Source organism: Hippichthys cyanospilos, chromosome 22, assembly GCF_059441005.1.
Source record: "Hippichthys cyanospilos isolate Australia breed blue-spotted pipefish chromosome 22, RoL_Hcya_1.0, whole genome shotgun sequence".
Lineage (NCBI taxonomy): Eukaryota > Metazoa > Chordata > Actinopteri > Syngnathiformes > Syngnathidae > Hippichthys > Hippichthys cyanospilos.
The window spans coordinates 5,297,553-5,316,268 of record NC_142390.1 but is presented as its reverse complement, the minus strand read 5'-3'; the positions used below and the strand labels follow the sequence as shown (position 1 = coordinate 5,316,268).

The following is an 18,716-nucleotide window of genomic DNA, read 5'->3' as shown; positions in this document are numbered from 1 at the left end:
TTGACTTAACTTTTCATTTATATACACCAGGGTGAATATTTCTAGTGCAATCCTTTCAGATGTTGCGTTTAGACTAGTGCGAACTTGCAGTTGAATAGGAATAGTCTTTCTGTACGTAAATCCAAAACACACTAAGGAGCGTTTCTAAACCTTCATAAAATCATTCCATAACATTCATAACAATGTACTACTAGTCGAATGGAACTTTTGTCATGGCCCGAGGGGCTGAGGGTCACTTTTACTGGCACAATTCAACATCCAAGAGGGTGGCAGGAACCCTGCCTCACCAAAATCTACAAATGTGCTGACTGCTTCGCAGCGTACGTCATTTCTCACTTTCCCCGTTCCTTCCAAAGACAGCGATCCATTTGAATCATTACTTCTTAGCATATTTACCACGCGTATGATTTAACAGGTGTGAAGACAGGAACATGAAGGAGGAACTATAGGAAGGGAGGCCTAAAAGTAGGTTTCAGCAAAGGAAAGGTGCATAAATAAAAAGCAACTTTGAGAAGAAAGGAATAGGTGCTTGAAAGTAAACAAGTGTGGAAAAAAACTACGTAATGCAGAATGGAAAATTCAAATAAGATTTAATAGCGATCAACAACGTTCCTGTCAATGTTCAGAAGAAGCCTTTCTTGTGCCCGTGGCGTTCTCTTGTGGCCAATACGGGTAGTGCAGGCAAGCAAAACTTCAGTCATGTAATCCTGGAAAAAACACACTGAGCTATATAATCGTCAAAATGATGTCATTTTCTTGAACCCATCGTAGTAAAACGGAATAATCCTCCAATTAACCACAACTCAAGTTCATAAAGTCATCCGTTTGGGAAGCAATTATTTCAGTTTCCTTTTTGACGGGCATGATGTGTTAAGAGACCAGTAGGAAAACGGTCAGGTCGAGGTGAACCAACACAGTTAGACTAATGGATAGGTTGGGATTCAAGAGGAAATCGATACACCTAGCACCTCATTAGTAAAAAAAAAAACAGTTTTCTCAGGTAAATCCTATCTCAAGTTGAAAGGAGACCATGTTTGGACTATGCAAAAAAAAAAAAAACTTCAGCAATAACCTTAGATAGTGAGGAGTGCAAGGGAAGCATTTGGCTGAAGCTATGCGTGCTGACAACATGCCTGTGCCAGTGCATGCAACACAGCTGATTTGCTCTAAAAATGGCCGCTTGGACCGTCTGTGACATTTTGCAGGCACGTCACGACCCCCGAAGGCCTTCCCCGTTTGTGCTCCGTCTCCTTTGTTGATAAGAAGAAGGAATTTGAAGAGGTGAATTTGGGATGGTACGCATGCAAATGCAACACTTGATTGAGTAAATGCTTTCAAATCCATGACATGTTCTACTAAACCTGGGCTGAACTCCTGAGCACATGTTCAGCCCGCCTTGGGAGTGACCATGTTGCCTGTTCTCCCTACGTGCCAAATCGACTTTGTACACAGGCGCACGCTTTTGTTTTCACCGGCTGTGTCTCAGAGTAACGGGATTAGCAGCAGCGTAGATTAGCTCCAGATTGCATTTAAATTTATATTTTGGGCACCTTGAAATCCATTTAGAAAGTATGAAAGGATTGAACACACACACACACACACATATATATATATATATATATATATATATATATATATATATATATATATATATATATATATATATATATATATATATATATATAATAACCCTGCCATTTGTTCCAGTTTTATTGTTTTATTGTCTTACAAGGTGACTGCGTTTTGAGTCTGTCTTCTAGTTTTGGTTTTACCCTGTAAATATGTTAGTCCACACAGGAAAAAGGAAACATTCCAGGACTTTGGGGTGCTGCAGAGTCCACTGCCCACTCTTTCTTAAAAATAACCGGTGGCAGCTCGACAAGTGTGCAGTGCAAGCCAGCGCCAAAACAAGCGTGAAATATAGCTGAGAAACATCCCCGCAAGGTGAAAAAACAAGTAGGCGTATATTTAATTAAAAAAAAAAACAAGTTAATGCAAAGAAAAGAAAATAGATCTGCCTGTCACTGTCATTGTTTTGTCCTGTGGGGCAGTTAGAACAAATAAGCGGTGACATTTAGCAGCCCGAGCGGCTACTTCCTGTGTGATGCGCTCCCGTGGCGGCGGGTGGGAAGACCCCCCCCCCCCCCCCTCCCCCGCCGAGGTGTCTGCAAAGATTCAGCTAATTCAAACGTGACCCATGCCTCGATCTGACACAATGCAGGTGTACCTAATCAAGTGTCCGCTGTGCTCTCTCCCAGCATCCCCCGAGCCTGCGCTGCGTCTCCGCTTCGCCGGATGCGCATGTGGCCTGCCGTGATTGGCTGACAACACAGAATACAGCAGCACACTTTGAGGTGAGGCCTTTTCCCCCTTGCAAGAAGCTGCAGAGTACAATGCAGCATCTAATTAGTATCGGCGGCCCCGTCACCTGCCGGGAAGCCGGACCGCGGCTTCTCATTAATGTGTAATGCATCCACAACTCAATACACGGATGCGGACTCACGCCCATTCATGAGAGTTGTTCATGAATTAATTACATGTTCTGCAACGCAAAGTGTGTGGTGCAAAACACACGTCATTACGCTTTGCGTAGAAGTGAGAAGTGGCTTGCTAAAATTACTACAAGAAGCTATGGTGGAATTACAGGATTTTAGAGATAATTACTAAATGATTTGACTGACAATCATGAATGTGGGTGTTTTGGAAAACATATTTGCATTTTAGGTAAGTGAGTTTCCACAAAACTCAGTTTTTTTTTTGTTTGTTTTTTTGTTTTGCCATGGTTAAAGAAATCACCTGTTACTCTGTGCTTTTTTGTTATTGTTTTACTGAATACTTATTTTGAGTGCAATTATTGGTAAGTAAAATATCCCGACCTCAATTTTTTGTGAAAACTTAACTTTAGTCATTTTCAGCCTTATAAAGCCAATATTTTGTCTCTAATTAAGTTCCTGTTTTTTTTATTGACAAATATTACCTTTCAACACATTCTCAACTTGCTGTCGACCGAAAATGCTGTGCTCAAGGCTCATGTTACGACCAATCACAGTTCACCTAATGCTCGAGTTTGATCATGTGACCTTCACCCCGAATGGTGGCTACCTGCACTTTAGGACATGCAATGTCATATTTTGTCAACAGTAAGTAGAAAAATCTGTTTTTAAAGGCTTAAGTTGTACATTATGATCATTTAGTCATCAAAATTAAAAATTCTAGGCAAAAAATTGTCCTTTTATCTTTGTATTCGGCTCAATATGTGGACTATCCCTTTTTTTTTTAACGGCATTTTCAATCCCTATGCCGTTGTGATTGTTGGCCACGAGATGTCGCTGTTTCTTTTATTTTTCCTATTTTCATATTCCCAGACATTTCGTGTATTTTTTTTTCATCAGAAATATTTCATTTTATTGCGACACATTTGCAAATTCTAAAGCCAAATTAAAAATAAAAAACTATAAGTCAATCAGGAATATCTTGCTGTTTACACGCTATGCCCCGCCCCCAGTGTGCTTCCTGCCCAATCAACGTTTGAGGAGCGACTGCGGTGATGAGCGCACCCCTTCTTCTGTTTCCCAGCGTGCATTGCGAGGGAGGGGAGAGCGAGACGGAGAAAGTGAGGAGGGGGCTTGGCCGGGTTGCTTGGAATTACGAGGAGGATAGCAAAGAGGCAGCAGCATCCCTGAAAAAATAAAACTAAAGACGCGGCAGAAGGAAGAGTCTCTTTCAACACTCTCAACCACTCAGGTAATTTTATTAGATTTTTTTTCTTTTTACTATAAGAGGGAAATATCTGTGGCAATATGCTCCATCAGACACAATGGAGCTATAATAAAAGACCTGTGTTTTCTGGACCCCTGCAGCCAAGACGTAAATGCAAAGGGGTCCAAAGGAAAGGCGTTGCATGGGCAAGCTTGCTGTGTCAAGCTACTTTTGGGGGGCAGCTGGACTGGGGTGACCAACGGCTGCTTTCCGCAGGGATTCCCCCAGCCTGGTCTGCAGCCTTCAGCCCAGTCACGGCTCTGCCTGCCTGGGGGTTCTGAATTAGTGTGTGATGGTGACCTGGACTCCCATCACATTTCACCTTAGTCCATTTTCACAATTTGAGGCTGAAATAAGATAAAGTACACACCCTGTTATGCACACTGCAGAGGGGGAGTCTGTTATGTCACAAAATAGACGCCAAAGTGCGTTGTGTCATCAGTGTATAAAATGGGGTGAGATAACTTATTTAAAAGAAGTGATCAAATTTACTACTGAGTTATCGTCTGCGGTTGAATAATAATGAGGAATTTCTAAGCCATTCCAAAATGAGAATGTTTGCTCCAATGCTTTTCTAACCAAAGCCTAGGACCACATGCCACAAGGTGGCGCCAATGTCCTGCATATTAACTAAGTAGTAATTGTTGTTGGGGAAGAACTGTATGTTAAAATAAAGCAAGAGAGGGAGGAGATAACTTTAGCCAGGGTTGTTCATGGAAGTTAGGGAGAAGGTTTTTTTTTTTCATTCTTTGAAAATATCCTGAGTTGTAGATTAATACTGAAGAAACACTGATGGAATCATTTGGTAAACAAAAAAGGCCAAAGTAGCCCCACTAGTCAAAACCATATTCTGATTAACTCATTCAATGCCAGGGACGTATTTTCACATTTTTAAGAGTCCGGACATTCAATCCCAGATGACTATTAACTTATTAAATCGATACTTAAGTACATTAAGGGCATACATAAGTATTGAATCCATACTTAGGAAGTATCAGGGATTGAATGGCCGGACTCTTCAAAAAACGTGAGAATACGTTCCTGGCATTGAATGAGTCAATGTGTTTGCGCAATATGAATTAAGCAACAAAATCCATCTGTTTTGATCCATCTGAAGGGGCGGCCATTTTGCCATTTATTGTCGAACGAAAGTGACATCACAATTGGTCAGGTAGCAACCAATCACTGTTCTGCATTGATTCAAAATAGGCACGTTTTATCCCTGATACCAGCTTTGCACGCCTTGCTTTTTTAGTCATCTGCGTGATGCTTTGTATAACAACGGATTAAATATTTAGTGAAATATTTATGTATTTAAAAAAAAGGCACTTCTTCATGCGTTTCTCATCAGATGTTAAAAAAATCAAGGATACAGGTCATGACAATATCTGAAGCGTCATTGTTGCTGTTGCTGTCAAAACAGATCAATACTTGCCATGGGTGTTTTGATGCAATATTGCATCGTCAGCGTCCTTCTCCTATTTGCAACAAATTGAACACTTTTTCTCACTTGCAGACCTGTCAAAAAAAAAACAAAAAAACATGGTCATTGTCCGTCAATCATAAAAGGTGAAAGCTCGAAAGCCTGCATATTGATGATAACGACCCGGCACAGCCCGCTTGAATTATTTATCACCTGATCATAGGGAAGATCCAAGGATTGCAACCATAAACAATCATCTCAGCGCTTACAACGCCATTAATGACACTGCTCTTTCATCTTAATGATAATTTGATAAGGACGCTGACCTTTTTTTTTTTGGTCCTGTTTAAGCTGCGCAACAAATGTGCACTTGCGCTTGAGACGCAGCATCGGATCGATGCGCAAATTGGGTTTACGTGGGAGGGTTTTTATCAATAACACGCTGACCATAGAACACAATTGAATTACAGTTTGGCTACCTTTGTTTAAGGAGGCTGTTTTTTTTAATAATCAATAACTCGAGGAAAAATTCACAATTGCATCACATATATATGAGTGTGTTTTGTCAGTAGACAAAGAAGTTGAAGACATCTAATTTTGCGGTACACATCGCAGTTTGACCGGTCTGCACGTTGCGTCCTGTGATTCACAGTTGTCCTGTCCTTTGAACTAGCTTCAGACCTGTCTAATCTGCGCCGCGGTCCCAGGGTGGTTTTCACGCCCCGTGGTTACGCATCTTAATGCGGACACTGCAGGGAGAAGCGCGGTGAGGTCACCGAGACAGATGACTCGGCTGATCCTCGGCGGCGTGACGGCGCCGTCTGAGTTCTGTCACCGCAGTTGTCAAAGTTCGCAGTTCATTTATGACTCCCGGAAGCGAGCGAGAATATCTAGGAGAAGATACTTTTTGCCTCAGAAGTTGCACGATAGCGGCGGTGAGAAGTCGACGGCGTGTTTTCACACGCCGAAATAACAGCGAACGGTCTAACGGTCGCTTGGCGAGATTAGCTGTGATTCAAAACAAGCGGCAGGCTTTCACACATCTTTGATTAAAAATGGATTCTTATAGAGTCACCTTTAGGAATTTGGGGGGGTGTAGAAGAGTAAGCACTTTGATGCATCATGAACGAGAATCTAGTTATGAACTATTCAATACTAATGAAGCTCCACAAATGCTTTTTGATCCCTTGCGCAACAATCAAGAAGGTGTTGGATACACAATAAGTCACAGTGTTCACATCCCCGTACTCTCAAGAGTCTCTTGTGTGCCACGCAAGATGGTGAATGACACGAGGAGCAAGGTTGCCAGGCAACCGCATCGTGCAACTTCCACACTTTGAAGAGCCGCGCGGCGAGAAAACCAGCGCTTTCTGGATGATTGAAAACAGCGAGAAGTTGATGCTAATCCTCCAAATCGGCTTTTGGCTAATTTCGCCTGACTGTATTTCATAGGGAATGTACTGTAAATGACTGATAGTGGCTCGCGGCTTTTGAGGTCCCGGTAGGCCAAGGGCGCATCGATTCCCGCCTACATCCATAACGAATCTGAGACTATTGTCTTAGTTTGTTAACATCTGTTTTCCGGTGGGCGGGCTGCGTTTGTTTGTTGGAATTAACAGAAGCGCCCAAAGCGGGTCAGACATCGCACTTGTCGCTCCACTTTGCTGTTCCTCTCTTGAATGCAGCCGCTGCCGCGTACCCACTGCTTACACTCCTGAACCCCCAAGTCAGACTGTCATGAATAATAAAAGCCGGGTTGGGCTGCTCCCGCTGTCGCTGGGGAGACACGCTGATTCCTCTAAGCGTGTTATTACCTACCGCTGGATGTGGGATTACCGCCTGTACGTTCAGGGCCGTATTTGCCTCTCCATGTGGCTCACTCACATGAGTACCGAGACATAGGATTCGGTACTCCCCCTTTTCCTTCATTAAATGTCCTTTTCCGCGTCCCTCCCACATTAGCAGTGCACTGGCTGTGCATCCTTGAAAAGTTTTGCGGTTCGTTTGGGATCCAGTTTATAATTCGTCCAAGCAAGTCAGAAGTAACTTCTCCATCAAGTGTAAAGTGACAACGATCTCCTTCACACATCCGCGACAATGATACGCAGCCCACACAGCCAGTCGAAGCCGCTTCAGTAAACTAACAAATTTCCTTCGAATAGAAAGACATAGAAGGTGCGTGTTTACCTTTGTGAAAGGCAAAGAGAAAACTATTACATAGAGTTTGCGTTGTTGCTACAGTTTCCTCACCACCGCGCAAAAAGGGCGATTTGCTATTGCTTCCCGATTAGCTTGTTTGTTAGCCATAAGTTGTGCTACATGCATGTGCTCTTCATACTTGTCAAATAAAGGATGACTGAGCATTTTGACCCTGTGTAAAACACTTCAGATTTTTCTTCTGGCTGAAGATATGGGCGGCACATCTTGCCCCACATTTAAGTATGCTTCAAGCAACCAAACGTCTTGGAGCCGCTTTTCAGGGGAAAAAAAAAGTTCAGGCTCGGTTGTTGTCATGTATGAAACTTAAGTAGGTTACGCAAATGTGCAAAGTGAAATATGTAATGTGATGCATCAGTTAGTTATGTCATGCATTCGGACCTTATGTGCATCCCTGCCTATAACCCCCAAGTCAGCTGAAACTAATGAGGGCGGAAAGTTAAGCTTAAGATTGATGCTAACAATGTCAAACATTACGGATGGACTAACCGAAATTAGCATCGGTTTTACGGTCATTATAAACCTTCAAACACAGAAGATGTACAAGCAGAGCGTGCAACAATACGTAATCGTTATGTCCGTTTATTTATTCATGTATTTATTTGTTAGCTGAACCGATCTATTAATGAAGTGAGCTCTTACTCGTCCTTTATCGCATTCACTACTTTTTTTCATATGTTGTAAAAATCCGAGTTTGAATGATTGCCTGTGCTGAAATGTACGCTCCACTAAAAAGGTCGCAAAACGCCGGCGATCTCGCGAAAGTGCTTATGTACTACGCTCATTTATATTCAGACCCTCCCTGCAAGTTGAGGTTGAATATTTAAATCGGCGTCGAGATTGCGAGAGAACATGAATTAGTGTCACACTTTGAAATGTAAAGTTCACCCGGCTCGGCCGTTTTGATTATGCAAACGACAAATGGACCGGTGGCGGCAAGAGCGGGTCCCGTGCCCTATCCCTCGCGATAAATGAGATTTCTAAATAAGGAATGAGGCGCGCATGCACTTCATCAGCAGGGATCCGGCAGTTTGGGGTGCCGCTATCGCCCACTCGCGCTTCCATGTTATTAGTGAACAAAGCCTGTTATTACGGTGGCGTGCTGCTGATGGCTAATCCAAATGCTTTTTTTAGTCCGGTTTTTCTTGATCGCTCAGATGTGCTGGGAGACGCATTATGATCAAATAGGCATTTTTAGATTATTTTTTCTGAGCGCTGTAAGGTAATCCGAATGTAGGCAATGAAGGTGACGTTCAGGTCTGAGCATCGAGCGCTTCCCTCTCAGCCAAGTGTCGTTTGCTGTGAAATCAGGCTACTTTTTTAATCAGGTTTTGGGGGCTGCGCTCCGCCGCCTTGGCTTCCACATGTTATGTAACCGTTTTCAAGTGCAGCGCCCCCTCCCTCAGGGATAACTGTCTGCTCCACAAACAAGCTGGGAATCTGCACTCCCAACTTCTCATCATTACCGCAGAGTTTGTGTCCCGACATATGTGTCGCAATGACCCAAGAATGGCAGTCATTTGTTGGGGGGGATGCGATTTGATATGAGGATTTACGATCAAGTCTCAAAAGGTTTCAAATCATACGTCACAAATACACAACAGCAAACCCTGAACAAAGTGCCCAAAAGAGGAAGGAAAAACTCCAAAATCTCATCTGGGGAAAAGGAGAAACCTTCAGAAGGGACCGCAGGTGGGAGGAGCCTCCAAGTTAAAATTGCTTTTGTGCAAATGAAATATCTGTCTGCTTTTTGTAGGATTTTTTTTCCCCTGGTACACTGCCCCACCAACCCCAGTCAGCATGAACTACCTTCGCCGGCGACTCTCAGACAGCAGCTTCGTGGCCAACCTCCCCAACGGCTACATGATGGATCTACAGAGGCCGACCCCGCCGGGGTCGTCCACCTCTTCCCCGGCCTCCCCGGCCACGGAGCGGCGCCAGCCCCCGAGCATCCCCGCGCCGACTCCAGCTCAGGGCTCGGCCACCAGCCCGGCGGCCGGCGGCGCGGGCAGCTTCCTCAGTTCCTTCTCCAGCGTGGTGAAGAGCGCCCAGATGGCGCAGAATGTGGCGGCGGCCGCGCACGCCAAGACGGCCGCGGCAGCGGCGGCGACCGAGGGAGCCCCGCCGGGATGCAGTCAACCTCCCAAACCCGTCGTCCGCAAACCCAAGATCCTGCTTGTTGTTGATGATCAACACACCGACTGGTGAGTACCTCATTTTCAAATTGCATAGTAGCGGAATAATTATAAGGTGACATTTTGTAATGACAGCCTCTCTTGTGATTATTTATTCATATTTGATTTGCAAGAAAACCATGGTAACAAGCCCTGTCCTTAATTCTGACAGAATTCTAACAAAAAGGCTTTCACGGCAAGATTAGAGACTTTATCATGTAAGCCTGAGCCAATCAATAAAGCGCTCCTCCTTTTCATGAATTGTCATGTTGTAACCTGACAGCAACAGGGGAGCCTCAACCTCTGCCGAGGTGTTACTCGCTATTTCCAGCCCTCTGAATTAATCATCAGCAGGGATCATTACGCACCTTCGCTAAAGGCTCAGCGGGGATGAAGGCCAGGTTTAAAAATGAGCACTAAATGAATCCACCCCGCTGGCGGCCATATGATGAGCATTGTCGTTTTTCCCTATATGGAAGACCATCTTCTTTTCTCTCAGCTGCCTGCTTTGAGATCCCCGCAGGGCGCTTTGCTCCTCTTCACACCTCGCTGTGTCCAAAATGACTCCAGTGAAGGAGCTTGATGGCACCAAACTGAAGCGAGACAACTTTTCGTCCTGTGTATGTCAGATTAACTATTGTAAAATCCATAACACAGTAATAGGTGAGAGCACAAAATGATAGAAAATATCGAGGTCATCTATAAAATCTCCTATCAAATTGGTTAGAAAGTGAATGAAATTGACTAAAGGGCGTGATTTTTTTTTCTATTTTACCCCTGTGATTGGTTGGAGATTACATATGCATGTATAAACAGAAAATGGTTGACATTGGACGATTTCTAAAAATCAATATCGCTTATGGCCTTTGGACATGGCCACTTCGTGACGCTGTTGTTCATCTAAATCGATTGGTGTTTATATTGTAGTGAACAATGTTGGCCAGCAGATGGCAGCGTCGTGTTGCAACATGCTTCTGTATAGAGTACGTCAAATAATTTCTACTCCATATATTTTCATTGACGCCGTGGCCTGACTTGCTTCCACATAGGAAAGCGCGACCATAAAATTTGACATGAGTGGTTAACAGTTTTGATTGAAAGTGTGCACACGCTGCCAAAGTACCAGACGAATATGCAGCGTATTCCTGTTCTCTGAAATACTTTTTTTTTTAAAGCGCTACATTTCCGCTAAACTTAATGCAGTTATCATTTTCTGAGATGCATTGTAAAAATGAAGGGCAAATATTTGCTTTCGACCTTTGCTCACAATGTCAAACCTCCTTTGAGCAGACTGAAGTCTGGAGGAACTTGGAGTCAAAATTGATTATCATTTGCGGTGTGCGTATGCAGATGCTCTCAAATCAGATTCCTTGTGTGATTCTAAGCCGTGTTTCCTGGAAGGCACGATGACCATCCATCGCACTCTGCCTCAGTGTTGAAATTTTGCTTCTGGGCATTCCAGTCGAGAGGCAGGGGTCTCTGGGGAAACCTTGCTCCATCCTGAAAAGCTTGGCCTCCAGCAATGACTGCTGCACAAAAGCGGTACACAAGTCTCAAAGCGCATCGCCGCCACCAATCCTTTTTTTTATTTTTTGTTTTGCCCTTCGACATCTTTCTCGCACTTGCTATCCGTCTCTCTCGGGACAAGATGCAAAACGCCCTGCCAAGTAGCTGTCCCTGTGTTTGCACTGCGCTTTGAATAATACGAGCGGCAGATGGGTCACTTTAGACTTTCTCTGAAAATGTTTTCGCCGCTTGGTGTAATTCACCATGATGCCCCGAGATAAATCAAACTGCACTGAAGCCAAGAATGTTTGAGAAAAAGGACTTTGTAAAGTATCGTCCCATCCCTACTAAAAATATTCCATGAGCTGGCAGTTCGAAATTAAATGAATCTATAGTGGCCCATATGTAGACAGTCTACATAGGATTCGTCTCTGTTGTTGCTGCATCCATCAGATATGTGGTCCATTTTTCTCCAAACTGTCTTTGGGTGAAGGCATATCTTAGATTATAACAGGGTTTCTGCAGAGTAGCACAGTTTTCAAATTGAGAGCAAATGGATTGGAACGTGACAGATTCCATCGCAAAAAGTCGGATGCCTGTATTTTGTAGGCACGCTGACGCAATTTTCCAGCAGTAAGGAGGTACTTGGGTGCGACCAAAAAACCTTCACAGCGGGTACATCAACTGAAAAAAAGTTGAAAAGCACTGATGTAAACCTCAGATCTCCCTTGCCAAAGAAAAACTACCCATTGTTGATGACTGTGCCTTTTATTAAACTTGACTTTTCCCCAAAAGATATTCTCCCGATCCAAATAAAAAGCAATGGAGTTTACATAACGGGCGTGGGCACAAGAGTGAAGGAAATTCCGGGCCCCTGCCGCTGAGGCCAATGTTTACATGCGAGCGCGAGCAGAAGCAAACGCCTTGTAAATTTGCCAGTGACGACACATTTTGCAACTATTCCGCCAGTGGACCACGGGGGGGCTGCGAGTCCAGTATGTAGGTCACATGTTAAAGATTCACGCCTTCCAAAATGACAGCCAATGAGACCTTAAAGATTTAAGTGGCAACAGCTGGGAGATCGTATGGACGACGTCCCCTCGGGCCAACGTAATGAAGGTTAATGAATGGACCTTAAAGGACGTCGTGTAAGGGAAAGCGTGTTTTGCTGCGAACATTTGGAGAGGCAAATCCCAAACAGCTTGTCCCACTGACCCAAGGCCTCCAACATGGAGCGGGGGATCCCGCGCGGCTCGAGAGCCTCGAGCTTTTGACAGATTGTTGGCAGTCCCGCGCCTGCCAGGGGTCAGAGTTCAACGCTCAGGACTGGGACACAGCTTGGCTATGAATGCAAAATCATTTGAAATGTGCTGAAAAATTAAGCGTTATTAAGAAATCTTCTCTACAATCCCTTGGGTTGTCCAAAGGATTTTGCTACTGAATACCTTGAAATAATTGACCTTACAAATTACTTGCTTCATAAAGTGAATTATCATATTTCTCCAAGTAAAAGTCAACATTTTTCCCTTCATTTTCAACCCCCATATTAGGGTGGGTGGAATTATAAACACGTAACTCAAAACGGACCAATTTTTTTTCACATATGTGTTTGAATAACGTTAATTTGAAGTTAGTAATATTATTGTAAGGCTTAAAATTATTATGTATATGCCTATAATTCGATATAGCATGCAAAGAACGTTGTAAAACTGACGTGGATGTCAGCAGGTGGGGGGGAGGAACAGTAAAGGGCAACCTTTCACGTTCTGATCTCACAACAGTAGTTTCTTGGGTAAAGAACATCCCAAGTAAGATGATTAGCAAATCATTTCAAACAAATTTGACGGGTTGCCTTGTCAAATTTCTTGTCTTGTTATTGTCGCAACATTAGTTTCAGCATTGCCTCGCACTCGTCTCATTTCTGCCCCCCCCCCATAATCGCCTGTCGACTTGTACTTTGAGAATTCCAGTAGTTAATTAACTGATTATAAATCTACTAAGTTCAAGAGCGAGTTTCTTTATTAGCTACATTTCGCAGGTCCAGACCGCCTCGATTAACCCATTCATCTCAGATTACAATAGTTTACAGAAAGCCGCATAGTGTCTGTACTGCTGGAAAATATGAGCCTGCGAGGTATTTATTTGGAAGGGCTGTTTAAACATCTCCTCCTGTCAAATAAACAAAAGACTATTTCGGGATTGTTTTGACTCATGGTCTTCTTGGTCAAGGGTAGTACCTGAGGCATTTGTTTATGCGCTTGTGTTTTACAGCTTAAATAAAGCGTTTGCGATTGTTATGATGGTTGTTTTGTTGGTCTGAATGTTTGTGTGTGTTTTGTTTTTGCAGGGCCAAGTATTTCAGAGGCAAGAAGCTGAACGGGGAGTATGAGATCCGCGTGGAGCAGGTATTTATGTAACAGGAAGTCTTTCCTTATATGGTGTGACAGACGGAATGGAGCTATAACCTGGTATGCCGTTGGCGAAGATACAACATAAGCAAACACCCCAAAAGTCTTACACGGGTACCTTGATATATGAGTAACATCTTACAAGCGCAAACTTGAGCTAGGAGTAATGTATGTTGGCAATAACTCACTTTAAAAAAAAGGTTCAAGTTGTTTATATTTTTGCAAAAATTACAATGCATCAGTATTATCATTGAAGTTAATGAGAAAGTATTTAAATATGCCAATACTACAGTGGCCAAGCCCCCCCATAGGAAAGAGAAAACCTTTTGCACCCCCCTCCCTCATTTGCCACACTGAAAATAAATAAGATTATTATCTATAAAAATGCTATAAGTATACCTAAACATGTATATTTTTTATCATTAAAGAAAAAAGCAATATAAATCAACTTTCAACAACTGTTCATTATTTTTACAATTTGTATGTAGGTTACAGCTTAGTCTAAATCTGAAAAAATTAACCAAGTTCATCAAAGTGCCTGAAAAAAAGATAAATTCTTACTTTATTACAACTATTCTTCACATGACAAAAACAAAGATGATTGTTTACGGTGTTTATACATGTTACAGCTTAGTCTAAAACAGAAATAAAACAGGGGGCCCGCCCCTCTATTTGAAAAGCGCTGCATTATTGTATGCTTTTAATAAAGTACTTCTAATCGACAGGTAGCCGATATTACTCATACCTGTGATTGCGCATACAAACGTGTCTAGACATCGCATATTTACAGTGTGTAGATAACATCTAATTTACCCGCGATAAGTGTTTGCTTATACATCTGCAAGCCATTGTTGAGACTGTGGCGCTCTTTGAAATGCGGTGTTGGGTTTTTATGGGGAAAAGAAAAAAGGGACCACGTAGAGTTGGATTTTACAACCTGTTTGCTCAACTCTCTACTGTTGTGGTCACGCCCCCCCTCTTTTTTTTTTTTTTTTTGCTGCGGCTGGTGTATAAATTGGCGGCGCCGTGCTTGTGTGAAATGTGAGAGATTTTTCTGATCCCCGGTTGTCACCGCGATTGAGCCCCGTATAAAAATGTTAATTAGGCCCCTTAAGTCTATGAGTGAGGGGGATCAGAATGGTATTGCGCTATATGAGCCCCCCCCCCACACACACACACACACAAAGCTTGCAGTGACCTAGTTAGATCTTGATGGGCCTTCTTCTCTTAAGCCCTCCTTGACAATTGTATGTTATTTGCACCTCAAATCATCTGAACACGGCATTCTGAATATGAAACGGGCAGCAAAATCCATCTGAATATGAAACAGGCAGCAAAATCCATCTCTTTTTCCTCCGTTTCATTTTGTCACTTGCTATTTTGCGCAGACAAAATGGACACTATTCATCTCGCCAATCTCACATGACCTTGCTCATTTTTTTTTTAATTAAACATGTCATCCAAAGAATCAAGCCCAAAAATTTAATTCTGTCCGCAATGCAGGTCAACAAGGGAGGCAGTGTGTATCACTTCCTGTTTTCCTTTCCCAGGGCAAACGTTCCGCTGGGTCAATTGTTTGACTGCGTTGCCATGACGCCGCAAAAGCTCCCCCGTCTTAGCTTTCGGGGCCCGGCACCGGCCGCTTCATCCGCGAGTCTAGCTCAGCCGGCCCCGGCCAATCGCGACCTGTGTTGACGTGGCTCTTGCCAATATTTTACCCACGCACACAACACACACACACACGTATGTTGTTTTTTGTGTCGTAGGCATCAACGGAAAGCGTCCGGTGCATCATGTCCTTGCAGCAAATTGAGTATGACAGCCCCAAATAGGAGGATGACATTTCCTCGCCCCCTTGCCCTTCCTCTGCCAGCGAAACATTGAAATGAAAGGAGTGGGAGTTATTTCGCTTTCACTTTGATGACATTGGCTCATTCCTTTCAGGGATGACTCACATCCTCATGCCGTCACAAAACGGTGCTGAGAATACTTGCTTTTTTTTTTCTTCTTCTTGTTAAAAAGAAGCAGGCTCAATGCCTCGGATGAGAACGAGCAGATAGGCATGAATTTATTTTGCCAAATTGCTTGATGGAGTCAAAATTTGAAGGCGAACCAGTCTTTGTTTTTGGCGCCGCCTCTGGCCGCTGTTGATAGCGCATTGATAGCGCGCCGTCTGTCTACCTAGATCACAGCGGGCCCAAACTCAAGGCACGGGGGGCCAGATCCAGTCCTCCACATATTTTTATTGTGGCCCGTCAAATGATAATTATGGCTTAAAGTTTCTGACTAAAATACCAAATTAAACATAACTTTTGCAATATTTGTGTTATTGATACTCCACTTTGCAGTGGTTTCCACCGAAAATCATTCTTAAAATGTATCTAACTTCACAATAAAGCCAGTCTAAAGTCTCCATCTGGAGTCTGGGAGGTCACAGACTAGGAATAACCTCATTTGCTTCCAATTCCTTGCTCTGTTGGCCCACAGACTTGAATTTTTTTGCCGAAATGAAGTCAAGCGCAAAGTCCGTCTGGTTTGATGTCTGATCAAAGGGCTACTTCCAACCTATAACGTTTTAACGGCTTATCACACATTTTGTGGCAGAAAACCCAAATGGAGCACAAGGTGGAAAACACATTCTTGTTTTTCTTTCACAGGCTGAGTTTTCAGAAATCAACCTGGCCTCATACGTCACTTCAGGATGCATGGTGGACATGCAAGTCAACAAGGCGGGTACCAAAATGGTCAGGTATGAAAAACTAATTCATCTGTCACAAGAAAATTATTGGTAATTTTTAATTTTGACATGCTTTTTTTTTGTTGTTGTTGATTTTGGCGGTGCCATGTGGATAAAAGTGGTAGTGTTTCGCCTAAAGTAAGAATACATTTCCCATAGCACATATTCTCAGGAAAATCAGTCATCATGCAATTGCCAACTATCAATGTGATGGCCGTTTATTGCTACCACGAACATTTGCGCCAGCTAGCATCTTCATTTTGATTTAGCGTTGAAAGCTACTTTGTAGTCCAGCAGTCAGAATCTTTGAGCTAATTCCAGCTGGGCCTTTGCTGATCCTTGATCGTCTTGGCAGCCTCCCTGATTCCGTTTTTTTTTTTTCCTGTAGTCTCCTCAGACAAAACACTGTTTATCTTTATAGCAGTTGGTACAATTGTCGTTTGTTTTGTGTCCTGCCACCGTCCTGAAAGTGACTACAACTTACCAGTAGCGTTAGCTTAAAAGTAGCAGGCAAAGTTTGAAAGGAGGATTCGTTTGCTGCAAAAGGTGAAATCGGAGCAGTGCTTGGAAGTTTCAGCTGGACGGTTGGCGGCAACGCAGTTTGCAGCTCCAACAGTAGCAGTGTTTGCGACACGTGAGAGCGTGTATTGAAATAGACGGCTGTGTCAAATCAGGGCTCAAGGGGAGTGACAATCAGCTGATCGGGGTGGCAAAGATGACTTCATCCTCCCTCCTGAACCTCATGTGACACTTTATGGCTTTTCCGTGGTTTAAACGTTCTGGCAGTTAGCGACGAAGAGTAATGAGGTTGTCAGCAAGCAAACGAGGGCCAAAACAATCTGCACAATGGATTTTGTTGTTTAGCGATATCACGAATCCTCTTTAGAGACACGCGAAGCCCGAGAGGGAAGTAAACGTGGTTACGTCATCCGATCAATCTTAATTTGCCGTCACGGTCTATTTTGATTGAACGAATCGAACGAGTATTTGGCTTCTTCCAGCCCAGGCCTCAGCTTCACCCCGCTTATCGGAGTTGAAAGTCGAGGAAGCAACGGCGCATCACGCGAGTATCGTTGCAAACGGGAAGCTCGCGCCGGGCTGGTGGCGTTCCGCCCTCGTCCGAATTGACATTGAGCTGATTGTGCGTGCGTGTTGCATAATTTCAACGTTATCGCCGCATTGATAGAGGAACCAAATTGGATGCAGATGGTGTTACTCGCCAGCAATGGCACTCATTGTCAAACAGTTGAGCTTTTATGACTCTGCCCTTGTCTAGCGAGAGCTCGGAATAGCGCCGGCGGCCCGGCGGCTTCGACGAAAAAAAAGCGTCCTCTCCATGGACGGTTCAAGCCCAAAAGCATGGAGGAAAATTCCCCCCGATTCAAAGCGATCCCCGACAACCTCGATGCTGCTTTTGTCACGGATGACGTCGCTCTGTTTACTACTCGTGGGTACTAAATTCCATAGCGACGAATTGAATATGAATTCAGTCAATCCCAAAGAGGTATTTTTACATTTTTTTCTAAACATTAAGTTCTGGGTACTTTATATTTTTTCTTTTACTTTTTTCCCAGTTTTTTTTTTTTTTTATCTGTGACAATTTCGACCCGATTTGGGCCATTGATCTCGCCGAATCTAACAAAAAGCAATGAAAAAAACAATTATCGTAGATTGTCAAAACAGGTAGCGGCCCAATGAAGCGCCATGCATTTATTCCCAAATGCTTGCAAATTGGATTTATTTGATTGCAAACTTTTGAACCTGCTTCATTAAAAAAAAGATGTAAAACAGCGGGCACTGAATGAGTTATTAACTATACAGTAGTTATAATAATGATGACAATAATAATTGGTAATTGGTACTCTCCAAAATATGTATACTTTTCTGAACCCCATTTTCATAGTACTTAGAGTCGGGGAAAAAGCTCGCTAGCAAGCTAGCATTACCTTGAGCTTTTATACCGTTAGCACGGCGCGTTTCCAAAGAGCCGGCGTGTGCGTTTTTCCGTCACATGCCGTCGGCTCGGCGGCAAAACATCCCGCCACAAGGTAGAGTCGTTATGACATGTTGTTCACTGTGGTGGCGCTTTAGTCAGCCCTTTGGAGTCTCGGCACGTCTCTGCCAAACCCTCCGACGAGCGTCGGTCTGGCCGCGAGGCAAACGGCGCAGGGATTGCTTGGAATTGGGCGCCGTCCTCCCGTCACTTCATAATAAAACTTGTTGATGAATTGGTCACCTCGCTGTTTATTGAGCTTGTTTTAGTGCTATTAGACTAGCCGTATCTGTTTGGTGCACATAAAAGCAAATGGGACTTGGGAGGGTTTCTGCTTTGTAGCGTGGAACTTTTATCACACCAAACATCAGAATTCAATAAAACACAACTTTTATTGCGCTTAAAGTGCCCTAATTAAGACTGGCTGGGAAAAGAAGCGCATCAATGAGGCCGTGGATACTTACTCCGAACGCGCCGCGATGAAGCGGAATCAATTCGT

At 43.5% G+C, this 18,716-nt stretch overlaps 1 protein-coding gene across 1 annotated transcript in view; it reads left to right on the top strand.

The window, feature by feature from the left end:
• Positions 1 to 3,608: 3,608 nt before the first annotated feature.
• Positions 3,609 to 18,716, top strand: part of syn3 (synapsin III) — a 46,714-nt gene continuing 31,606 nt past the window's right edge. The window contains exons 1-4 of the mRNA XM_088406087.1: positions 3,609 to 3,744; positions 9,156 to 9,603; positions 13,427 to 13,484; positions 16,145 to 16,236. Coding sequence (XP_088262213.1) covers positions 9,200 to 9,603; positions 13,427 to 13,484; positions 16,145 to 16,236 — 554 coding nt within the window. The 5' untranslated portion in view covers positions 3,609 to 3,744; positions 9,156 to 9,199. The remainder of the gene's footprint in view (positions 3,745 to 9,155; positions 9,604 to 13,426; positions 13,485 to 16,144; positions 16,237 to 18,716) is intronic.